Raw genomic sequence first — 25,140 nt, forward strand, 5'->3', positions numbered from 1 at the left:
AATGACCACTCCTCCAGGCACAGAGGTTTAATTTCCCAGTTTTAGTGTATTTACAAAAGTCCACAGCTCCAGCTGGAAGTCCCATTGTTCTGTGCTTGCCCCTGCTTTGGGACAATTCAGCTTACTCTGTGCTTGCCCGGACAGGGGGCAAATGGTGCCAAGTTTCCATTAGTGTGATATAATTGATTCAAAGATTGCTTATCTATTGTGAAAAAGGGCCCAGAACCAACCAGGAGCCCCTAGGCAGTCTTGCTGGGTCCCCCACACCCAAAACAGGCATGAGGCATGGTGCACCTATCCCAGAAACCACTCTATGGGCTCTGGAAACTCTCAGTCAAGCTGAGAAAAGCTATATACACGGAGCGGGTAGCACCGAGTAAGTGACTCCGGCTGCCGGCTGCCGGCTCTCGCCTTCCCCTCCAAGGCCCTTTCTCTCCAGAAAACGAGGTCCAGGGGGCATGTTGCAAGATCATCCCTGCAGGAGGCGCGAGTTGGAAGCAGCCGTCACAAGGACAGTGTTCTTCCCCGAGGCGGGGGCGTGGCCTCATCGGAGGAGGCTGGTTGTGGGCGAGAAGGAGGAGGAGCTACGCAGCGCCTCCTCTATATTCTCCAGACAGCCGAGCAGGTCCATGTCGCGGAGCACTTGGCCCAGCAGGTCCAGAGTGGCCTTGTGTCGTGGTGTGCGCTGCCGCCATGCAGCCAGCATGCTGTAGTGCGCCTCGCGCAGGCAGCGCCCGTTCTGCAGCTCCAGCCTCTCGATCTCGTGCTCACCCAGTCCCAGACGCCGCACCAACTCCTTCCAGCGCGATGGGGGCACTCCATCCACCACTGCATACAGCGTCGCAGGGTCGGCTACAGAGGATAAAGATAATGAACCTCCACTGGCAGCCCTTCCTTGGCACCCTCCACGTAGCCTTGCTCCATCCAAACTCACCATCAGAGCGCTGCATGCGGGCGGTGTCCTCCCACTTCTGAACCGGGGTGACGATGGGCGTGGAGGTGACGGGCATGGTGAGGATGGGGTCAGCCCCTTGGTGGGTTGGGGTCACCTCCCTCAGAGGTGACACAGCCCTGAAGTTGGACCAATCAGTGGGGCAGGAGGGTTGGGTGGGGCTGAGGAAGGGACTGGAGCCTGAGTCTTGGTGCTTGGTAGGAATTCCTTCAAGCTCCCCCTGAAAGAGAGAAGGCACAGCATTAATGAAAGAGAAGAGAAAATAACTCAAACTTCTTTATTCTGGAGGGTCTGGGGATAAATGGGATTACTACTAGAGCCCATATGGTGAAAGACATTTGGGTATTCCAAAATTATGAGGAATAGTCAGGGAAGTTTGGGGTAGGTCCCAGGTTTCATCTCACCTCTTTTACAGGAGTTGATTTTCCACAAACTGAGGGGAGAGAGAGAGAGAGAGAGAGAAACCATCATAAATTTCACTTCCCCTCTCAGCCCTGGCAACCTGCACTGGGACTGGCCATGGGGACTTGCGGTGACACGCCTCAGGGCCTATGTGGCCCTGGGGACTAGAGAACTACTGATGCCACATTACCTCCCACCAGCCATCCAGGACCACCTCTAGCTTGGAGTCCTCAGCAGCAAACTAAAAAGACACTTCCTCTCATATCCCTCCATCTTACCCATCTAATCTCCTACATCTCCACCAAACACTCTTTCCCTTCCCAAAGGCACTACTCACCAATGGAGTAGAGTTTGGACTTCCACCGCGGGTAGCGGCACATTAAACCAATGAGGAGTAAGGAAAAAAGACAAAGACCAAAGAGGATCACCAGGGGCAACAGCACTGTAGTACCTGAAGACAAAGCAGATCACAGTAAATGGGGAGGGAAGGGGGAACAGCCAGGGATGCATGGGGTGGCAGGAGGCCAGGTGAACATGGGCACAATATGGCTTCTCCTTACCTGAGTCCGGAGGGGGCTGAAAATTTTTAAGTAAGGGAAGACACAAATTCATGCAGTCTGGGGTTTTCTTACATCTAAAAGAAGAGACAGCACTGGTGAAAAGAGACTCTACAACAAGAGGAACACAAAGATTGTTGGAAATGCTTTGCTTTACAAATATTTTTTGCTATCTCTTAATATAATGGAATTTAACCTATCTTGAGAAGTGATGCAAAAGAATGAAACAGTTAATCACAGAACTATTTAATTTTAGATTTAGAAGGGATCTTGAAAAAGCTATGTTGAGAAAGTTAAAAGCATTCAAGGTTACAAGACCAGGGTATAGTTCAATGGTAGAACATTTGCACCAGGCCCTAGGTTCCATCTCCATCATCGGAAAAAAAAATAAAATTCAAGGTAGTTAAGGTCAGGATATAAATTCCAGCCCATTCATTAAGTATCACTGTGAAATAAGCAAGTCATTTCACCTCTAAGCTTCAGTGTTCTCACCAGTACAATAGGGCTAATTAGCCTGACATCGTCAGTACTTGATAAATGGTAATTATTAATAAGTTTATTAATACAATATTGATATAATATTGTTTATTAATACATTGTTGGTAGGATTGTGGCAGAGAGAGGTGCTATGGTTTGGATCTGGAATGTCTCCCCAATGTGTTGAAGGCTGGGTCCCAGTCTGAGGCACTACTGGGAGGTGGTGGAACCTCTAGGAGGTGGGGCCTAGTGGGAGGAAGTTAGGTCACTGGGGATGGGCTCTTGGATTAAAATGGGCCCACAGCCCCTCTCCCCTGCCCCCAGTTTCTTTCTTTCCCTGTTTTCCAACCTCCATGAGGTAAGCAGCTTTGGTCTACCACATACTCCAGCCATGATGTTCTGCCTTATCACAGGACCAGAAATAGTAGAGCCAGATGATCAGCGACTAAAACCTCTGAAACTCTGAGCCAAAATAAAGTTTTCCTCCTTATCAGTTGATTGCCTCAGGTAGTATGTCACAGGGATGGAATGCAGACAACACAAGAGGTCTAAAGCACTTTTTCTCAAATAACATTGTCAGTGATAGTACCTGGCTTTGAGTGTGGGGGTGACAAACATGCACATGAAAGGAAGGTCGTCACTTTGCTGCACCCCACACAGATGCCCCTACATCTCACTAAGGGCAGCCAGAGTCCTCTATAGAAGCAGCACATTTTCACATGTGGAGTGATAACTACATTGGGGAAGCTAGAAGGAGCTTGAGAACATGAGTTCTTAGTAGGAATCTGACAGCAGGGAAAGGCACTTTGGCCCTCCTCACAAGCTCATGGTGAAAACCATGTGGGATGAAGGTAAAAACTCTCAAGAAGAATAACGCTTGGTTGAAAAAAAGAAAATAGTTTTGTGTCAGACACTTTTGTAAGTGTGTGTATGTATGTGTGTATGTTACTGGGGACAGAAACCAGGGCCTCCCAAGTGCTAGGCAAGTGCTCTATCACTGATCTACACCCTCAGCCCCAATATCCTTACTTTAAAGGTAAGAAAAATAAGGCTCAGAGATGTTAATAACTTGCCCAAGGTTGTACAGCTTCCAAGTGGCTATGCTGGGATTTAGGCCCAGGTCAGTTCGACTCTGAGAGCCCTCAAAATTTCTTCTTAGCAAGCAAGTGTGCAAAAACAACCTCTGAGTCAGGCATGGTGACAAGTCACTGTAATCTCAGTGACTTAGGAGGCAGAGGCAGAAGGATTGCAAGTTCAAAGTCAGCCTCAGCAAGTTTTAAGGCCAGCCCAGGCAACTACCTATCGAGACTCTGTCTCAAAATAAAAAATAAAAAGGGCTGGGAATGTAGCTCAGTAGTAAAGCACTCCTGGGTACTGAGAAAAGAAAGAAAGAAAAGAACAGCATCTATGGATCCAGGAATGAGAAGGCCTTATCAAGAGGACTGAGGCAGAAATACCATATCATAGCAAACCTAAGATGCCATCAATAATAAGAGATACCATTCTTGATATACCACACACACAGCACATGCTCAAAAGCTGCCAATTAAACCATGATACATCATCAATTGTTGTAAGGCACAGTCTGATTTCAGAAATGTGAAAGTAGATGATGTCCTAGAATCAATGAACAACAATACACCCTGTTGCTCAAGTGTTTGAAAACCTGAATTGGAAGGACTGCAAGTCCTGGGGGAATGAGCTTCTATCCAAAGACTTGTGTGTGTGTGTGTGTGTGTGTGTGTGTGTGTGTGTGTACTGGGGATTGAACCCTTCAGGAGCTTAACCACTGGGCCCCATCTCCAGCCCTTCTTTTACATTTTATTTAGATACAGAGTCTTGCTGAGTTGCTTAGGGCCCTGCTAAATTGCTGAGGCTGGCTTTGAAATTGTGATCCTTCTGCCTCAGCCTCCAGAGCTGCTGGGATTACAGGAGTACACCACTGACCCTGGCTCAAAGACTTCTTAAGATTTGAGGAACATTTTTTGGGGAAGAGGGAAGGTCGTCTGGTATCTTGATGAAGTGTCTCCCACTTGGTTGGCCAGTAGGAGAATGTGCATTCTGAGTGTTTCCCTTGCTCTGCTAGGGCCTCTCAACCACAGTCACCCCACTCATCTCAGCCCCCCATCCAACACCTGCTGCTGGCAGATACTCACTCACTGCAGGAGACACACTCATTTTCTCTTGGAAAGAACCCTGCATGGCAGTTGCACACGGTGTTCTGGCTCTCCTGGCCTGTGGGGAGAAGGCACAGCTACAGAAGATGCACCCTGCACCCTGGGGACCAGAAGACGAAGGTGGGGTAGGGTGGGATGGACATGGTCCTCAGACCCATGACCACAGGAGTAGGAAGGGGCACACTCCTCATAGGGTGCAGCAAGGTGACGACCTTCCTTCTGGGAGATGGGCTGACCCCAAGGCAGGGATGGCTTGGTCTTGGGATCAGGCAGGCCACACTCACAGGGGATATTCACGGTTCCGTTGAGGCAGAGGCTGCAGTTCATGCAGCGAAAACGTTTTCCACTAAAATATTGGCGGAACTGGTTTTTCTTGCAGCCACACACAGTGTCCTGGTTCACTGTGCAAGGAGAAAGCTCCACCTGGGATAGTTCTGGTGAGGGAAGAAGATGGGGCTTGAGTTCTGCATCCCTTTGCCATATTTACTCAACTTCTCCTTTCCCTGTGTCCCTTCACCCCCACCACCACATACACCTGTCTCTGTAACATACATTCACACCACGCATACAGCCCACACGAGCACACTCATCCTGCCCACACCCCCCAGCATCGATGCACATACCTCACAGGACACTCAAGTCCCCCCAAGAATCTGGACCATACACACTCCCATTAGAGCCCTCAGCCTCTCCTAAGACACACCTTTCCGACACATGGAGCAGCTGAGGCACTGTCTGAGGTGGTTCTCTGAAGCAGTAAAGGTGCCATTCTCACACTCCCTGCAGTCCGTGTCCAGCCCTGGGCCTGGACAGTCATTGTACAAGTAGGTTCCTACAAATGGGGTGTCAGGGTTAGGCTGAGCTCAGAGCTCACAGAAGGAAGTCTCTAGGAGAAGAAAAGAGGGAGAAAATTCCAGCCCAATAGAGGCAGTAAAGTTAGAGGAATCAGGGTGGGTCCTAAGTTCTCGAACATCTGTAACAAGCAAAGGAAGACTCAAGGCCCCACAACTGAGGAGACTCACTGTTACCACTTTCTCCTACCTTTGTGGCACTTGGTACAGCAGATGGAATGATTTTGAGGGTGGTTGTATTTCCCCTGAGGACATAGACTATCCCTCTTCTCCCGGTCCATAAGAGGAGGGACCAGTCCAATGACCCCTGAGGGGTGTATCCCCACCAACACGTTCAGAAGCACCTGAGGAAGAATCAGAGAGAGGGGACACCATCAGGAGAGGGAGGGGCGGGCGGACTAGGGGCAGCAAATCTAAAACCTCTGTGGCTCAAGTCCTTCCTCAAGGAACTGTTCGCCCCTTGGACAGGGGATGCAGAGCAATCTAGCGCTTAATTGTTCTCTGGCTGTCCTGTGTGCTAAGTTTTGCTCCTTCAAATCAAGTCTAGTAAGCCCCAGGCCCAGGTTATATCTTATCCTGATTCACAGTTCCCCACCACAGCCAACATTGCTGGCCACAGGGCAGATGTTCAAGGAATGTTTAGAGTTGTCGTTGTTTGCAGTGTTGGAGTTGGAACCCAGGTCCACCCATGTGCTAAGCACACATGCTACACCTCCAGCCCAGAAGATGTTTTATTGGATTGGGAACCGGCAGATCACTTCCACTATGGCCCTTTTTTTTCCAACTAGCCACCCTAAAGATTGAGGTGACATTTCTCCATCTGTGTTTGGCAGGGTTCTCAGTGTATTCACTTTGTAAACATTTACAGAAGAAAACAGTTAGGATCTGTAAACTTTCCTGGATTGTTATACCACTAAAAAGTATTTTGGATAAGCTGAGCATGGGTGGGGGATGCCTGTAATTCCAGAAATGAGAGAGTCTGAGTCAGGAAGATCACAAATTCAAGACCAGCCCGGGGAACTTAACAAAACCCTGCCTCAAACTAAAACACTAAAAGAGGGCTGGGGATGTAGCTTAGTGATCAAATGCCCCTGGGTTCAATCCCCAGTACCACAAAAATAAATAAATTATAAAAAGTATTTTGGGAAAATCAGATGGGGATGAAGGTGAATGACATTCCTACAGGTACCATCCCTAGGGAGTAGACAGAAGCAAAAGAAGGACATTTTTTTTTTCCTATAAGCTAAGCAAGCACTACACCCCCAGCCAAGCATTTCTTTATACATTTGCATCAAACCTTATTCAGGACCCTGCCCGCATACTTCATGCCGCATCACCTTCCACAGCTAAATTTATAAGCACACACACTAAGCTGGTGAGGACAAATGGGGAGGGGAGTCAAAGTGAAACTTCAGGGGTAAAGGATAGGGTAGGCGGTGAGAAACTTTAGGTGGGAGCAGGAGTGGGCAAAGGCATGCAGGTCACAAGTAACTAGAGCTGTCCAGAAGCTGGAGATCAGGCTCAACTGACTGGTCAGGAGGGTGTGCCTGAGATCAGCCCTTTGCACAGCAGGGTATCTGGAAGGCAGACTTCAGAGCTGCATAGGTTTGGGCCAGGCCCACAGCAGCTAAATTGCTTTCCTGGTTCTGGTTTCAGTATGGAGAAAGCAAAGCCAGGAGTCGTATTTAGCTCCACTCAGACTGCTCTTTAATCTGTCCTGGCTTCATTTTTGGTTCTCTCTGAGCCTTGATTCTTCTCCTTTCCCCCTGATACGAGCCATTTTTTGTAACAATTTAGGATGTCCTCAAAAGTTTATTAAACACTGGGATAAGCCTGGCATGATGGCACATGATGTAATGCCTGTAATTCCAGTTTCTCAGGAAGCTCAGGCAGCAGGAGCACAAGTTTGAGACCAGCCTGGGCAATTGAGTGAGACCCTGAGCAAGTTAGCAAGACCCTGTCTCAAAATAAAATTTTAAAAGAGTGGATTATATAGTTCAGTGATAGTATTTCTCTGGTTCAAACCCCGGCACACAAACACACACACACACACACACACACACACACACACACACACACAAGAGCAGCCCCACTGGGGAGAAACAGACTAATTGGATCACAGAAACCCAGGAGAAGGCCTGGCAGGCCACAGCCGCCCGGCCTTGACAGCTCCCTGCAGGCCCTGAGGTCCTAACAGCTCCAAGCAGGCAGGCAAGTTGCACCCTGTCATCTGCCAGGAGCCACTGCTGCCAGCGGCTGCGCAGGTCCGGAAGCTCAAACCTCAGCCACAAACATGGGAAGCCATACACAGAAACAGTAGCAACCCCTGTAGGCAGGCGTGTGCCCACACACTCAGAAGGCAGGGGCTCCTAGGGCAACAGGAAGGGTTGGTTATGGGAAGAACTTCCCAATCCTGAAATGTGTGGTTCCTTTCCCCGAAGAAGAACATGGAGTACCTAAGGTCACTGACACTTTGAATCCTATCCAAGGGGCTTGGAGCAAAGCCAACGGGCAGAGGCAGTCAGGAAGAGGCACTGAGGGGCTCCAGTTCCAGGATAGCCTTGAAGGGAGCTTTTCAGGGACCTCTGGCCGGTGAGGAATGAGCCTCATAGAGGCAAGTAAGGAGAGAGGCTTTCTCTGGCCAAGCACACACGTGTCCCTCCCTATCCAGAACTTTGGGGGTTAAGTCAGATCCGGGAAGGGGAAATCTTTTCCCAGCAGCTCCGCCCCAGTGACTCAGTCCAGAGGGAGGGGATGGAGGGGAGAGGAGAAGGAACTATCAACTTCAGCTTCCCCAGCTCCTCAAGGGTCATGAGTCAGCAAAAGGCAGGGTCAGCCAGCAAGTAGGATGCCATCTCATCCCTTCCTCCAGTGGGCCCATCTCTCTCTCCCACTCTACTCAGCACCCCTTTTCACCCCCTGTTCTCCTTAAAAGAGACAGGCAATGGACCCCTGTCCCACTTGGCCCACAGATTTCAGGGAAATGCCTCCCTCTCCCGGTCCATCCCAAAGGGAAGTCTCCCTCGACCCTTGGCTTCCGCCCATCAGGTCAATAGCTGCCCCTCCCAGAGGGCCACTCAGTTCCTTCCCCCCCTCCGCATCCTTCCTTTAGACTAGGCCCCGCCCTGTTTCTTCTCCCAGTTCAACAAGTTCGAAGACAGATAAACCCTTCCCTGGACTCTTGCACCAGCCTCCTGACACCCCTTAGTTCCAATAGGAAGCCATCCAAGGCTGCCCTCCCACTCTGGGTTCACCACATTCCCACAGCCTGCCTTGTTCTGGCTAGTTGTGTTGGGTTTGGGAACCTCCCTGAAGTCCCGGACAATCCCTAGAAAATAGGGCCAGTTCTGAGGCTGCATAGCTCCTTCCCAAGCCTAGTGACTGCACAGGAAAAACTGCAGAGCCATAAAAACTCATTTCCAGGAATGAGAGAGCAAGCAAAAAAGATGTGAGAAGGAACCAGCTCTATTGCTCAAGCCTCTCACTGCTCACAGCATGCTCCAGGCCAGCCCTTTCTGACCCTAAGGTGCCAGGGCCCTCAGGCTCCCCACCAGTGGGCACCATTTGTTGGCACCAGCTGGCCCAATGAGCCCAATCCATAGCACTTGTCTTAAGTGGCAAAACTATAGAACCAGGAGGTGAGCTCTGAGGGCCCAACTCCAGTCTGACTGCCTCTACTTGGAGCAGAGGAAGGGCAGGAAGCTGGGGGTTCCTGTGGAGAGAGACTTGAGGGGGTGACCCAGCACCTCTTCATCTCCCCCCCACAACTTCCGTCTGGGGAGACTTTAAAGTGTGACTTCCGGTGCTGGTCCCAGGGCTGCAGAGTAGAGCGGAGAAGCAGAGATGGACCCTGTGGTCTAACCCTGACCCAGCCACCTCTCAGGGACCCACTTTGCTCTGCCATTTCCCCACAACAATGTGTTCATTAAATTAAAATGTGTTTGTCCATTTAATGTCAAGATCTTGGAAGAGCTCATGATATTGTCTCCTCCAAGGACCCTGTTGAAATCCCACCCCCACCATGAAGCCCTCTATTGATGATGACACATGTTTTCCTCACCCAAGTTCATTAGCCACTCGTCCCTCAGCAACCTTGAATAACATGAACTGACCATACCTACTTTGGTCTCTTATCATACAAAGGTTATTTAAGATGAATAGATATGATCTTCCCAAACAGACCACAAGCCCCATGAAATGAGAGATCAGAGAGTATCTTGGTCAGAGCCCTGTCTTCCTCTCACGGGAATCCTCTCTATCAGGCCCACAGAACTAGAGGGACAGATTAACATGGATTGATCAGTCTGTCTTCCATTCTAGTTGAAACTAATGATGACTTCAAGAGGGAAGTGGGGAGACAGCACTCCCCACATTAAAGTACATTTATAACCTGGGGAGAGTTTTCAGACTCAGCATTCCCAACACACACAGGCACACACAGGCACACACACGCACATGCCTCTACTGAAGATTTTGAGACCCGCTGTTAAAACCCACATTTCCACTTGGCTAGTCCCCAACCCTTAATATGCCCCAAACTTAATTCATTCATCTCTCACCTAGAGTCACACCACAAAATTCTTGGTGCCAATGCCAAGACATTTGCCCAGCCCTCTCCTCACAGCCCCTGTCCCTAACCCTGCTGCTGTCCTATCAGTTCATTTGCCAGTCCTTCCTCTGTGATTTTTCTTTCTTCTCCATGTTCCTCGATGGCCTCACATCTGGATTATTGATGATTGTAAAGGTCTTTCTCTTTCCTGTTCCAATCTTTCCTATGCTGCTCAGAATGCCCTGAACTCCTGGCTCAAGTGATTCTTCTGCCTTTGCCTCCCAGGGAGCTGGGACTGCAGCCACCTTGTCAGGCTTCCCACATACTTTCTTATCTGTGTTCAGGCTTCAACTTGTACCACAAGTGTGAGAACCTTCTCCATCTCCAGGGCCTGCTGGAAACATCATTTTCATTCCTTCCCTGAATGCACATGTCAGGGATATCTAGGCACTTTTATTCTGAACATAGTCTAGGCACAGAATGGGCCCCTAAAGAATAGTTAATGAATGAAACTCTCCACCTGGATCCATACTCAAGGTTCTTTTTCACACATACCCACTCACTCCAATATTTCCACTCTCATTTTCTACTGTTCCTCACATGGAGGTTCCAGGCCAGCTAGTAGTATATTTAGCTCCTGTCCCCACCACCCCTCAACAAAATCCCATCTCTCCATTCCTCTAAACCAGTCTCCCAATTCTTCTGCCTCCCTCCCTTCTAGCTGCCAGACAGTGACTTAGACGTCAGCTCCAAATCCACTTTTTTTTTTTTAAAAGAGAGAGGGGGAGAGAGAGAGAGAGAATTTTTTAATATTTATTTTTTAGTTTTTGGCGGACACAACATCTTTGTTTGTATGTGGTGCTGAGGATCGAACCTGGGCCGCACGCATGCCAGGCGAGCACGCTACCGCTTGAGCCACATCCCCAGCCCTCCAAATCCACTTTTCTATGAGGCTTTCCTTCCCTCATTTCATCCAACCAATCTCTTGTTCCTTAATTGATTCAACAGTTAAAGGACGGTCTTTGCCAGGCCCCATGTGGGTGATGGGGATGCTGAGATGGATAATCATCCTCTTAAGAACTCTCAATGAGTTGAAGACAGTTGAAGACAGTTGAAGACACTGTAAGCCCTAGGATGGGAAGAGCGCTCCAGCCCACAGCTTAGCAGAGACACCTGAATCAGCTGGGGAAACTCCTGGTTTCCTGGAGCTGAGATTCACTAAGCAAGAAAAAGCAGCTGGAGCTGGGTACAGTGGCATTTGCCTGTAATCCCAGAAGCTCAGGAAGCTGAGGCAGGAGGATCACAAGTTCAAAGCCAGCCTCAGTAACTTAGCAAGGCTCTGAGCAACTCAGCAAGACCCTGTCTTTTTTTTTTTTTTTTAATATCTATTTATTTGAAGATGAACACACAATGTCTTTATTTATTTTTATGTGGTACTGAGGATCGAACCCAGTGCCTCACACATGTGAGGCAAGCACTTTACCACTGAACTACAGCCCCAGCCCCAAGACCCTGTCTTTTAATAAAATATGAAAAAGGGTTGGGGATGTGGCTCAATGGTAAACTACCCCTGGGCTAAATCTTTGGTACAAAAAAAAAAAAAAGAAGAAGAAGAAGAAAGAAAGAAAAGAAAAAGAAAAAAAGAAAGGCAGCTGGACTCCAATGGGTCTTTTCCTCGGGGTACCTGGGATTGACCTCAAGGGTACTCAACCACTAAGCCACATCCCCAACCCTATTATAAGAGCCTGGCTCCTCCACTGTGTTCTGAAGTCATTTTTACTTTTTTTGCTATCTTGGCCCCTAGACTGCAAACTCTTTGAGAATAGCAAACTCCTACTTGCTTTGCCACACTCTTCCCGTATTCATTGTTCCCTATTCCCACCAACACCTCCCACTCACACATACACCATATACTCTGCGCTCTGTACTGTGTGCTCTGTACTGCTAGTTGAATGGTGCTCACCTGAAAAGCCCATGGACAGCCCTCTACAGACCTTGCCTGTCTCCTGTTGCCCCCTCAGCTCCAGGCAAGGTTTCCATCCCTAATGGTCACATCCCCACCAGGGCTGCAGCAGCCTGGTACCAGGCACTCTCCTCGTACCCCATGCTAAGGATTGAACCCACAAATGCTAGACAAGTGCTCTGCTACTAAGCTATATTCCTAGCCCAGGCATTTACCCATATTTAGACTACCTTTACTTTCTGTTTTCCAAACACAAGTAGCCACTGAATAATTACTACTAATACCACTAATGACAATAATGTACAAGCTAAAGATTTATTGAGTGCTTTCTGTTATCCCTACTAGACCATAAACTTGAGAGTAGGAATTTCATACACCACTGAAATCCCAGCACCTGAAACAGTGTCTTTCACAGAGTAGGCACTTAATAAATTGAAAATACACTTAACATGTATCCATCTATTTAAATTTAAAAATAACACTACAAGATCATCATGATTATGTCCATTTTAAAGATAAAGAACTTAAAGCATTAGTGGTCAATAACCAGCTCAGGTTCACAAGCTGTGGCATGAATCCAGGTGATCGACCACCACAGAGAGAACAGAATTAAGAGGACAGGGCAGCTGGATGGTGCGGGGAGAGTAGCCAATGGAAGGACAGTCCTAAGATGGGAAGAAAAGGTAGGACTGGGGAAACAGGAAAATGGAGAAATGAGAAGAGACATAACAGAGACAGGTGCCACTTGAAGTCTAGAAATGTGAGACTAGATGAGAGAACAGAGGTGGAGGGAGGGATGAAAGGTGCTCACAAGCAGGGCTCAGGAGAGTGACAGAAAAGGAAGGCATGGTGGGGAAAAGACAGGGAACAGCAGGGACCCGGAGAAACTGCCCACAAAGGTAGGAAACTCCACCCCACTAAGCAGGGAAGCTGGGGGCTCCAGGTATCTGAGCAAGATGATTCCAGGACACAGGTGAAGATCAAGGATACGTTAAAACAAGGCTGAGGCCAGAGAAAGGGACATTTTCCAGTGACGAAAACAACTTGCTACCAACTTCCCCAAACTGAACACAGGATTTAGAAACCAAATGATTGTTGTTTAGGTCTATGGGGAGGGGGTTGGAAGGAGTCTGGGAGCTGAGGCTGAGGCAGAAGGACAGAGTATGCCCCCAGGTGGGAAACCTGGGCCTCCCAGGGCCCAAGACAGCTATCCACTGGTTGCCTTGTCCCTACCCAGTATCTCACTCCACTCTCCAATACCCTCCACTACACAGCATCCCAAACCCACCCCACCAACCCATCATCTGCTTCCCAGGCTCAGTTTCCCCATTTCACAAGCCATTCAACTCCTGCCCTAACAGGTTGCTCAGCTGAATTCCACAGGTGGCCTTACCACCCAACACACTCCTGAGCCATCCAGCTGCCCAGAGGAACTAAATTCCAAATCATCTGGACTCCAAGAGGATCCACCTCCTTCTTTCATTCCTTTCTTCCCCCCTGCCAAATCCGCCCCACCCTTGACCTTCCACCAACCCCCAAATTCCCAGACACCCCCTGGCCCAATCCAACTTCCTGGGCTGTCAGAGCTTCCTTTCACTCTCTCCCTTTCAAACTCGTCCCTCCCTGCCCCCCTCTGCCCAGGCCTCAGTGCAGCCCCTTCTCCTAGAGAAGGGTGAATGGGGAAACCTGAAAGGTCAGCGCCTGAGGTCAGGCCAAGCCGGCCTGAGACTGGCACCAAGGACAGGCCGAGACTGGAAAGTCTGGCCCCCTCCTGCCAGGAGGCGCATGCCCCCAGCCCACTCTTCCCTTTGACCCTGGTCTCACCAGTGGCAGCAGCAGGCCAGGTACGATGGGGAGGCCCATGTCGGGCCGGCTGTGGGCTTCACTCCCCCATTGGGGCTCGGGGCGGCGGCGGCGGCGGCGGCGGCGGCGGCGGTGGCGGCGCCAGCGGCACGGCAGCGACCGGAGTCGCACGGGTCTGCCCAGGAGGTCCCCAGCGCCGTCTGGGCCTTGGGGTGAGAGTGGGAGTTGAGCGTTGAAACTTGGGGCAGGATATCACAACCCAGGACCAGGGACCTCGAACCCAGGAGGCCAGAAATGGAGGCTGAATCTAAAGAACTTACAGGAGAAAATTAAAGCAGAGAGGAGAGAGAAGGTGGGAGGGGAAGGGAGAGTGGCGGGCGGTGTTGCAACAGGGACAGGAAGAGCCCGGGGAGGAGGCGGGGGTGGAGGGTGGAGGGGGCCAAGGTTCTTTAACGCTTTGTAGCCCAGTCAGAGGCACCAGAGCCCCAGATCCCGCGGCCTTGCACCCTCAGCCCACCCATCCACCCACTCGCAACCAAACCCCAAGGTGCACTGACACCACCCCCTCCCCGGCCGCCCCCAGCCCTGGCCTTTCTCAGCTACGAATGGGAAGACCTATGATTTTGGAGTCAAATTGTCAAAATGACTAAGTTCCAGTTCAGAATCCACTACTTTTTAGCTAGGTGATTTTAAACACATGATCTAACCTCTCTGAGCCTGTTTTTCGATTTGCAAGGCCAGGTTGCTGTATGGATTTACTGAAACAATACACAAACGTCTGACTGTGGGAAGTACTCAGTGTTTCTTAGTGGCCCTCCCCTTTACCCTGGAGTTCCCACTGGCATTCTACTTCCCCTCTCTGGTGGGAGTTTGCCCATCCAAACCAATACTCAAAGTCAATTCTAATCTTAGTTTTCTGCCCTAATTGGGACCTTAACCCTTGGCCCCCACCCTCTGGCTCTTAACCAGTTTCCACCTGACAGGTGCCCCCAGCTGTTGATCCCAGCTCTGCCACCAACTGTGGGACATCAGGCAACCCTGCTCCTGAGCTTTGATTGGTTCCTCTTATTAAAGGGGGTAAAGTGTCTGCCCACCTACAAGGGGAAATGAGGCCATGAAGATCAATGAGACCGTATTTGTGAAGATGCTTTGGATATTTGGGTATCTCCAGAAGATATCAAAAGTCCATTTTCAACACCCTTTTCCCAAATATTTTGTCACATCCATCAGAACTGACCCTAGAAAGAGAATTTATGGAACCCTCTGACTTTCTAGATGAGAAGAGTGAGGGCCAGAGATACATAGCATTTAGAAGCAGAGAACACCCAATTCTTAGTTTGCAAACAAAGGGCCCCCTTTGTCTATGAGAGACACAGTGCCACTTTTCCCAATGTCCCCTTGGGGTTTATTTTTGTTTGTCCTTTGGGGTCTTTTTTTTTCTTCCTTTCTTGTTTGTTTTGTTGTCAGGGTCCCTCTCAGTCCCCATATCCTGTCATCCTCTGTTAATGTAAAATACTATCCCAGTTTAGGCAGGGCTTCTCCCAAGCAAATTCTATACCCTGAGTGCAATATTGACTCAAATGCCCACGGAATACAATGCCTTCCCCCACACGCTAAGTCTTTCAGGTGCTGAGGCTGTAGAAAACACAGGGGGACCAGAAAGTGCTGTCCTGGGGCTTTATGATGTACAGCAGAGCTCCCTGCCTCTACTCCCTTTGATCCACCAGCTGACCTTCCAGCCCCAAGCCCTCCTGCCTTAGCTTTTCCTGCCTCTGGTTTTCCTGCCTCTGCCATCCTAACCCTAAAGGCAGGGCATCTGTAAATGGGAATGGAGGGTTTAGGTGCCCCCACTGGTGGTGGGACTGACTTTACCCTGTCCTCCAGCTTCTGGAGAACTAGTAGGTTGAAAGTGGACTCAAGGAGGAAGGGGTTCACTATCAACATACAAAAAGGCCAGGTACAGTAGGAGTGAGGCCCAAGCAGAGCTTTGGAAGAAAACAAGTTCATTAGAATGTAGTGCAAGGTACATGATCAGTGTAACTCCACATCATGTACAACCACAAGAATGGAAGAATGTGCATGTATGAATAATATGTCAAAACACATTGTGCTGTCATGTGTGATTAAAAAGAACAAATAAAAAAGAAAAGAATGTAATGCAAGGGTCAGACTGGCCACTTTCCATTGTGAAGAAACCAGGAGAGCCTCAGGCTCCTCATCTAAAATGAATGGGAGGCTTGGGGATGTAGCCTAGTGGAGAGCCTACCTAGCATGTGCAAAGCCCTGGTCTGGAGCCCCAGCACTGGGGGAAAAAAGTTAAGTAAATGAGAAACTCACTAATACCTCTCACAGAGTTGATTTTATGATTAAATGCATATAAAGTGTTTAGCAAGTGTTTGCCATACATTAAGCATTTTATAAGTGGTGGCAATATTAATAGTTCATATTAAAATTAATAACAACATCAATGTCCCATTTTTAATATTACAAAGACTCTCAATAGTCTGTGCAAACTGCCAAAGCCATTAACACAAAGCTTGGCACAAAAGGTGAATTTCTTTCATGATTTAGGATAATTGTTGCTTTACTCATTAAGTTTAAACCCTTGGCACATGTGATACTGAATTATTCAATAAAATTCTATTAAAAAGAAGAAGAAAAGATAGTGAGCAATGGGTGGATCTAGGGATATGAAAAGTTAGCTAGTTTTACAGAGGAGATGAAAGTGAGACTGTGATCCTTCAGGGGTAGAAACAATAATAGTGGGTAAAGTGGGAAAGAAATGAAAAAACAGAACAGGGGATGACAGAGTCTGAGTCAGGTTTATTGAGACAAAGGAGGAAGAAAAGAAAGAGCTTCAGATAGCAGAGATGCCCCTCCCCTATCACGTCTCACGTGCACCCACACACAAACACACACATACGTAACCCAAAAGGGCATTGAACTCTGAGTGACGTGGGTTCTAGCTCCACCTCTGTCATTCGGGACTTCATCCTATCACAGGGAGGCAGGGTGAGTCATAGAAAGAGACCTGTGAGTTCTAGGCTCCTCTGTAAAAATTATAAACTTGGGGAAATCACTGTACCCACTAAGCCCAATAAGGAAAATGAGGCCACTTAAACACTTTTTTCTCTAACACCCTGATGCCAACTCTTAGGACAAGAGATAGAGATGAGGAAAGACCTCAGGGAGGAAGTATAGGCAGGCAAGGAGAAACTGGAGCATGGGTAGGGATTGCACCACCTACAATCGATCCAGCTTAGTCCAGTAGGTGCTTCCTCCCCAGCCAGAGGAGAAGGCACTGGGCACGGGGTGGGACAAGGCGGTGGCCAAGACTATGGCAGAGAGAAGATAAGAGCAGAAGGTACCTGAGGACTCTGACCGTGGAAACTATCAGGACAGCACCATTTCCCCCTCATCAGCCTGAATCTAGGAAAGGGAAGTCAGAAGTCACCACGTCATTTTGGCTCATGACCCTTCCTATGTCCCCACTCCCTTTACCAACTCCTCCTCTTTCCTCAAGATCCTTTTCGCCTCTGGATCCTCAGGACAGACTGTAAATAACAGGAATAAAACCAAGGCCACAGGGGAAGTATCCCAGAGATAATGAAAAAGGGGTTACTTTTGGGTTCTAGATCTGATGCTGGAGGGGGTGGAAGGACTGGGATCAGAAAAATAGGGTTCCACCCAGATACCCCTCAGCCTCTCCTTGGACCTCAATTTCTCCTTCATTGAAACGAGAATGATTTTCTCTGCTCTTCTCTATGATGAAATGTGAGTAAGGCTAAATAGAGCTCCGAGGTTTCAGAAGAAACTGGCCTGCATCTCATCCTTCTCCACTGCTTAGGCAGTTGATGGGCAGGAGGTCAGATGAGGGTTATACTGTGGCTGGGTGGTGACTGGTACTCAGCAAATGGAGCAGAGAGTTAATGATGATGGTGACTAAAGTTGGAAAGGAAAGGGAGGTTCAGACCTTGCAGAGAGCAGAGTCTTACCAATCACTGCAGAACACCAAGTCTTCCCCCTCCACCTTAATATGGTGATGGGCACATAGCAATCCTTTGCCACACCTGTGAATGAACTCATAAGATAGTTTCTCTCCTATAAGGCACCTGAAGAATGATCTCTTCCATGGTGAGCCAGAGGGCATGGGAATCTCTCTGGCCCTCTTTGCCCCAGGACCTCCCAGAAGAGTGGGCATTGACTTCACGACTTGTGTCTACTCCCTACCATCTTCTTGGGGCCCCATTCAACTCAGCAGACATTGCTTTATGCAACAAACATTTATTGAGAACCTGTCTACTTGCTCCAAGTGGGACACTGGGCTAGACCTGGAGAATATAGAAATGACCACAAGGAGCTCACAGTCTAGTCGGGGAGGCAGACACACATGAACACAAACGTTTAATGCAACATCAGCAGTCCAGAAGATGTTATAGTGGGCCATGGGAGTCCAAAGGAGAGTGGGTGATCAATTCTGGGGAAGACAAGATGGAGCAGAAGCCTTCAAGGAAGTAATGGTATTTGAAAGGGTTCTAAAGGATGCATAGTCCTCCAGATGGTGAGGCAAGTGTTCAGGCTGAGGAAATAGCTTGAGCAGTCGTGCAGGGGAATGAAGGACACAGGGCAGAGGCACTGGGGCATCTCCGCAGGGGTGTGAAGTATGAGACTAGAAGCGTCTTGGGAATGACTGGGAATGACCAAACCTTTCTACACTGGTCTGCTCAAGCTCCTGCCCTGAAGTCAGTGAAGGGGAATTGCCCAAGAGCTAACAAAGGGGGCTTTCGGGTGGGGTTTCCCACCCAAGTTCAAGAAAAGGAGCAGACATCTGTATCACTGGATGGCAGTGTGGCCAGGCCAGCCTGGGGCTGGCTTTGGTCACTGTGGGTAGGAAACCTAGATATGCCTTTGTATGTCCTTGTTTGTGTTTTGTTCTGGTTGTTGGTCGTTTCCTAGGAAAGTTCCTTGGCAAAACTCCAAGTTTAGCTTGGCTGATCCAAGGGAAAAGGAGACTTGTTTGCACTTGTGTGGAAATCAGAGTGTTCAAGGGCAGGACCGAGGTTGCAGGGCAGGACCAAAGCAGTTCTGGGTGGCTTCATTGGCCACTGTTCTCTGGGCAACTTCCTGGACCCCTTACCCATCCTGCTTCCCTCCCCCACACCAAAGGCAGTGAGAAGCTTTGAGAGGAAGCCCCAAACATCTTTTAACCTTGCCAAGGCTGGGCCCCTGCCACAGGGGAGCGCAGGCCTTGGTGGGAGAAACACTGTAGGCTAAGTTCCCTATCAGAGCTCTCCCAGGGCACAGGCAGAGGAGCTGGCCCCTGCTGAGCTCAAGGGAGATGGACAGGGACCTAGGGTGGCATAAGCAGGTGGAGGGGCTGTCAAGGCCGAGGAGGGAGTAGGGCCTGGTTGAGGCAAGGATGGGGATGTAGGGTGAGGACAGAAGCGGGAGGGAAGGGAGGAAGGTGGAGTGGAGGCCACCTCCCTTGCACTCCTGGCCCCTCGTCCTGGAGACCAGTATCGGCTTCGGAACCTCCGCAGCAGCATGAGGAATGTGATGACCAGGAGGTCAAAGATGAGCTCGGCCATCTCCACCACAGACAGCACTGAGGAGCCAAACCACAGGCTCCACTGGCTGCCCAGGTTGGACAGGAGGGTGACCATCTGTGAGGGGAGAGAGGTACACTGACCATGGGGCAGAGGGTGGGCTCAGACAGAGGAGCCCCCTCCTCACTTACTTTGAATTCACAATCCCCTTCCTGCCTGAGGACCCCAACTATCCCCTCAGACCTTCCATGCCCCCCTGCTGCTGCTCTTCCCCCTTAGGAACACATAGCTCCTGACTGGTATCACCCAGGAAAACTGGTAATGAGGCCAGTGGCAACTGGGGTGTGTCTCAAGGGCCTTCTCCCCATCATCTGACATACATGTACCTTCCACCAGCTCAAACCTCAAACCCCAACTCTAGCTCCCCTCCTTCCAACCCTCTCAACCTCACCCTTGACCCCACACCCATTTTCCTTGGTCCCCTACATTCAAGGCTGAAACTCTCTGGCCCCCACAGAAGGAAAACCACCCTGCCAAGACCCCCCAAGAGAATTACAGGGTCTGTGAGGCAGGCCATACCGTGACAGAGGGAGATTCAGAATTGGTCTTGTAGTTCAGCTCCTTGAAGAAGACGTTGAGTTTAGCAACTCCACTTCTTTGGAGTGGGAGAGAGGTGGGAAGAAATATTAGAGGATTAAGTTCTTGAACCCTCTTCTAAACAACTGAATCAATTCCTCTTCCCAGATCTGGTTTCCCTCCCAGGGATTCCTATCCTATAGCTAAGACCAGGGCAGGACTCACCTTCTGTTGTTGATGGGGTAATTGTTCTGTAGGGACAGCATCTGGAAAATCCAGTCCTGGGAAAGAACAGTAGTGTCATGGAATTCATCCCTGTATTCCTCAGGTGCAGAGGAATGGGATCAGGTCAAGCACACCAACACCCAGAGAAGGTCACAGAGTTACCCTTGCATGGGCACAGGCATGTGTGCAAGTCCCCCAATCTCTCCCTTCCCCACTTTACCTGGGATTTCACTGAGGGCCATCGTGAGTAACCAGCAGACAGCTTGTAATTGGTCACACTGAAGATGGAGAAAGGTGCTTAGTAATGGAGTAGGGCTCTCCCACTCCAAAGCTAGCTGGTTACCTTGTATCCTACCCAGCCAAGCAGCCTGCTGCCCAACCTGTGCCTGAGAGCAGGGGACACTCACCTGCATGGCTTCCGGCACTTGGTGAAACAGCCCAGGCTGTCTGTAGAGAAGGCTCCCAGGAGCTTATAGTAGCAGTAGCCTATGGGTACAGCGAAGTGCCTGTTTCCTGAGGGCACCTTGACCTTCTCCACCCCACACCCAAGAGTTCTCCCCTCAGAACTGGGCAGCCAATTTACAAGAGTTTTTTGCAACATTACAATGATGCCTATGAGTAGCAGCAACAATAAATGTTTATGAGCTGGGTGTAGTGCCACATGCCTGTACTCCCAGTGGCTCGGGAAGCTGAGGCAGGAGGATCACAAATGCAAAGCCAGCCTCAGCAAAAGCAAGGCACTAAGCAACTCAGCAAGACCCTGTGTCTAAATAAAATACAAAATAGGGCTGAGGATGTGGCTCAGCGGTTGAGTGCGCCTGAGTTCAATTCTAACAAACTAAGTCGGGGCAAAATATAAAAGTGTGTTCAATATGGACAGAAATCTAAAAGTCACAAAGAAAAATAGGAACAATTGTTTAAGAATAATGGTGTGAAGCCACAAAAAGATATTACTCTATAGCCACTTGGATGGTTACTATTTAAAAAAATAAAATAAAAAAGGAAAAGACAAGGACAAGTACTGGTAAGGATGTAGAGAAATTGGAAATCTCATTTACTTCTTCTGGGAATATAAAATTGTGCAGCCATCTTGGAAAAGAGTGATAGCTTCCCAAAAAGATTAAACAGTTACCACAGAATCTAAGCAATCTCCTAGGTATATACCTAAGAGAATTGAAAATGCACATCCATACACATTGTACACAAATGTTCATAGCAACACTATTCACAAAACCAAAAAGTAAAAATAACCTAGATTTCCATCAACAGATAAGAAAATAAACAAAATGTAGTATACCCACACTCTGGAATATCAGTCATAAAAAAGAATGGAAGTGCTGATATGTGCTACAACATAGACAGATCTTGAAAATGTTATGATTAAGTGAAAAAAGTCACTCACAAAGACCATGTGTTGTTATAAGTTTCCATCTATATGAAGTGTCCAAAGCAGGCAAAGGTATAGAGACAAAAAGATTAGTGTTGTCCAGGGACTGACAATGAAGGGTAAGAAATTTGAGGACTGCTACCTAGTATAAAAAGTTTCTTTTGGGAGTGATGAAAAGATTATAAAATTGATAGTGGTGATGTTTCACAACCCTGAGACTACCAAAAACCTAAAACTTGTACTAAAATAAAAACATATACTTTATTTATTTATTTTGGTGCCAAGGATTGAACCCAGGGGCACTTGACCACTGAGCCACATCCCCAACCCTTTTTAATATTTTATTTAGAGACAGGGTCTTGCTAAATTGCTTAGGGCCTCACTAAGTTGCTGGGGCTGACTTTGAATTCACAATCCTCCTGTCTCAGCTTCCTGAGTTACAAGGATTATAGACTGTGCCACTGCAAAACCATAAACTTTATTATGTTTTTTGGGGAGGGGTACCAGGGATTACACTCAGGGGGACTCAACCACCGATCCACATCCCCAGCCGTATTTCATATTTTATTTAGAGACACTGAGTTGCTAGGCTGGCTTTGAACTTGAGATCCTCCCATCTCGGCCTCCCTTGCCGCTGGGATTACAGGCATGTGCCACCGTGCCTGACGAAAACCATATACTTTAAATGAGTGAATTGCGTGAGATATGAATTATCTCAATAAAGCAATTACCACAAGAAGAGCAGGAGGAAGAGGAAAACAAGAAGAAGGAGGAGGAGCAGAAAGAGGAGAAAAGGACTATGGATTCCTCTACCAGCATTTGCCAAGTTCTAAGTAAGGTTATTTTGTCATCATTGCTACTTTGAGTCACTTAATTCAAAATCCTTCATCTCTGACCCAAATCACCAGAGCTGGAATCTTACATTAGGAAGAATGAGAAGCAACTGGGCCTTTTTCTCTGGGGACTAAGTCTTAGGAAACACATCAAACTGTTTTTAGCCTTAGTTCCTCTCCCTCATCCTCACAACTTCTCAGCAATCAATATTGTTATTTTTTGCTCAAAGATCCTCAAAATTACAGCAATTTAGAAAAAAAATTATTTTTTCTAAATTGCTCCCACTGCTTTTTATATCCTGGGAGGCTCATGCCTTCCCTCTGGGCCTTCGTTTGCCTATCTGAAAACAGAGGTGACATCAGATAGCCTCTGAGTTTCCCTCAGGTTATGATGTGCTCCCATCTTCCCAAGGTCCCAGCCACACCTGGAAGGAACTGTCACGGGAAGAGAATGATAGAGAAGACACAGGCAAGAAAAGAGGCAGAAGCCAGGCATGGTGGCACATGCCGGTCATCTCAGTTACGTCGGGGGCTGAGGCAGGAGGATCACAAATTCAAAGCCAGCCTAAGCAACTTAGTGAGGCCCTGTCGCAAAAAATTTAAAAATGGCTGGAAATTTAGGTCAGCAGTAGAGCACCCCTGGGTTCAATCCCTAATATTGGAAAAAAAGGAAAGGTGGGGAGGGAGAAGGTGGGGAGAAAAGAGAAGAGGGCTGAAAAATCACCACTGACAGAATGGAGGCAGGGCTGGACTCTAAATTCTGGGTGAGATGATCAGCTCCTGGCATGGCCTCTGTGCCTGTTGTGCCTGTTACCATGTCCCTCAGCCTACCTCCTTGCCCATAAAGCCCTGGGAGGAAGAGGAGGGTGGAACAGGATAGCTGTGCCAGATGAAAGCCTGTGTAGCAGGAACACAGAAACATGACCCCTCAGAGCATCTATGGGGTGTGTGCATATTTTTTTTTTATATATATTCTGGGGATTGAACCCAGGGGTGCTTTATTACTGAGCCACATCCCCAGCCATTTTTATTTTTTACTTTGAGACAGGTCTCACTAAGTTGCTGAGGCAGGCCTTCAACTTGCAATCCTCCTGCCTCAGCCTCCCAAGTCGCTGGGATAACAGGTGTGCACCACAGCACCCAGTTGCCATGGTTTCTTGCTGGGTTTGTCTTTCTCATCTTCCTAACACACAGTTTCCATGCTGAACAGTTCAGCAGTAATGGAGATGAGAAGAATTTGTCAACTCCTAAACCAGGATAAGGAGGAAAGGCCAGGAGTAGCCAAACTTGTTTGATTGTGCCCTCCTCCAGGTTAAATATATATATATATATATACACACACACACACACATACATACACACATCTAAAATAAGCAAGTCCGAGATATGTTTTTGATTTACAAATTACATAGCTGAACTACTGGATGGATATAGTATATACATTCTAAAATGTATGTATAATGGAAAATGTGAAGAAATGAGACAGACACATATGACTTCTAACATTTTCTTCCTGGGCCCCAGAGTTGTCCTGTGCCCCACCCAGCTCCTCTGGAGCCAGTCCTGCTCAGCACCCTGTGAATGCCATGCTCCACAGGTACGAGATGAAGCTGCAGCAGGAGAGCGGGGAAGGAGTTGAGGGACATGCGCTCTTTCTTCCTTCTGCTGCAGGTTATTTTTAAATGGGGGCAATTCCTTAACAAATACACAAAAGCAGAGACAGAGAGCCAACAGGGAGGAACAGAAATAAAGGAAATAGAGGGGTTGGAGGGGAAGGGAGGGGGCATGGGGTAATTAATGGTGGTTGAATGTGATGATCATTATTATCCAAAGTACAGGTATGGAGACATGAATTGTGTGAGTATACTTTGTATACAACCAGAGATAAGAAAAAGTGTGGTGTATATGTGTAATAAGAATTGTAATGCATTCTGCTGTCATACATAAATAAAAAATAAATAAAATAGAATAAATCATGTTGAAAAAAAGAAATAAAGGAAATATACAGAGAATGGGAGGAAAACAGAGGCAGAGAGTAAGGGCTGAGAGAGGGAGAGGGAGAACTCCTTAGGGTGGTGGGAGCAAGAGTCATGCCTTAGACAGAAGGTACTGGAGGAGAGAGCTCGGGGAAGCCCTAGGGTAGAGGGGTGAGGCAGCCCAGGGGCTCCCAGGCTCTCACCCCAGGCGCTGTGCTTCCTGTAGTCGCAGTACTCCACATCCTTAGGCTTTGGGTAGAAGATGTAGGCGCAGCCACACTCCTTGATCATGCTCTCCTGGAAGCAGGAGTGGATGCACACCTAGAGGAGAGATGAGAAGGAATGAGAAGGAATTGCACTGGACCTCCATCACTCTTCCCGCAGCCTTCATCCCAAAGTCCCCCTCTTTCACCACCCCACAACTCTGACTGACCACCCGGGGCAGGCCTAGGAAACAGCTTGCCACAGAAAGAGTCTGGGCCTTACCTGCTGCGAGTACTTAGAAGGGTAAAGGTTCTTGACAGGGACATCACTGCCATTCTCAGTGCAGTCACCATAGTTGCCTCCAAGCCTATCCAGGGCTTCCTAGGAACCCAGGCACATCAAGAGGTCAGAGCAAGTGGCCCAGGCTTGTGCCAGGATTCTGTCTTTCCTCAGTTTCAGGTCATATCTCACATCTTGCCAGCTCCTCCTATTTGCCTCCCAACCTCAACATGCTCCGCAATCCCCAGGTCCCATCCCTCTACGACCTGATTCAAGGGCACTGGGCTCAGAGCATCCCCTGAGATCCCAAGCATGCCCTGAACCCCCTTTCAGCACTTCTCACCCAAGCTCCACTCCCCAGGATCCACTGCCCATGCCCTCTC

The 25,140-nt window shown here is 48.5% G+C and overlaps 2 protein-coding genes across 4 annotated transcripts in view; both read right to left on the reverse strand.

The window, feature by feature from the left end:
• Positions 1 to 12: 12 nt before the first annotated feature.
• Tnfrsf1a (TNF receptor superfamily member 1A) lies at positions 13 to 14,109 on the reverse strand. Its single transcript, XM_027951293.3, has 10 exons — positions 13,753 to 14,109; positions 5,607 to 5,760; positions 5,269 to 5,397; positions 4,850 to 4,999; positions 4,545 to 4,623; positions 1,915 to 1,988; positions 1,692 to 1,805; positions 1,357 to 1,385; positions 935 to 1,172; positions 13 to 852 (listed from the first exon to the last, which is right to left on the reverse strand). The coding sequence occupies exons 1-10, from the start codon at positions 13,789 to 13,791 to the stop codon at positions 545 to 547; spliced, it is 1,314 nt and encodes a 437-aa protein (XP_027807094.2). The 5' UTR covers positions 13,792 to 14,109; the 3' UTR covers positions 13 to 544.
• Positions 14,110 to 17,999: 3,890 nt separating this feature from the next.
• The window catches only part of Scnn1a (sodium channel epithelial 1 subunit alpha), a 76,217-nt gene continuing 69,076 nt past the window's right edge, over positions 18,000 to 25,140 (reverse strand). For all 3 annotated transcript variants that reach the window (XM_071610338.1, XM_027951069.2, XM_027951070.2), the window contains 7 exons: positions 24,761 to 24,859; positions 24,478 to 24,595; positions 20,486 to 20,564; positions 20,299 to 20,356; positions 20,079 to 20,134; positions 19,857 to 19,932; positions 18,000 to 19,394 (listed from right to left, as the gene is read on the reverse strand). In XM_071610338.1, the coding sequence (XP_071466439.1) occupies positions 19,014 to 19,394; positions 19,857 to 19,932; positions 20,079 to 20,134; positions 20,299 to 20,356; positions 20,486 to 20,564; positions 24,478 to 24,595; positions 24,761 to 24,859 (867 nt within the window). In that variant the 3' untranslated portion in view covers positions 18,000 to 19,013. The remainder of the gene's footprint in view (positions 19,395 to 19,856; positions 19,933 to 20,078; positions 20,135 to 20,298; positions 20,357 to 20,485; positions 20,565 to 24,477; positions 24,596 to 24,760; positions 24,860 to 25,140) is intronic.

This window comes from Marmota flaviventris, chromosome 3, assembly GCF_047511675.1.
Source record: "Marmota flaviventris isolate mMarFla1 chromosome 3, mMarFla1.hap1, whole genome shotgun sequence".
Lineage (NCBI taxonomy): Eukaryota > Metazoa > Chordata > Mammalia > Rodentia > Sciuridae > Marmota > Marmota flaviventris.

What these genes read in the sequence shown, in the direction of transcription:
- Tnfrsf1a (XM_027951293.3), bottom strand. Translation starts at nt 13,791, where the DNA reads ATGGGCCTCCCCATCGTACCTGGCCTGCTGCTGCCACTG. An exon ending in GAGTGTGTCTCCTGCAGTGA is followed by an intron (nt 1,989 to 4,544) that starts GTGAGTATCTGC and finishes CTCTTCTTTTAG; the next exon opens with ATGTAAGAAAACCCCAGACT. An exon ending in GTCCAAACTCTACTCCATTG is followed by an intron (nt 1,386 to 1,691) that starts GTGAGTAGTGCC and finishes CTCTCCCCTCAG; the next exon opens with TTTGTGGAAAATCAACTCCT.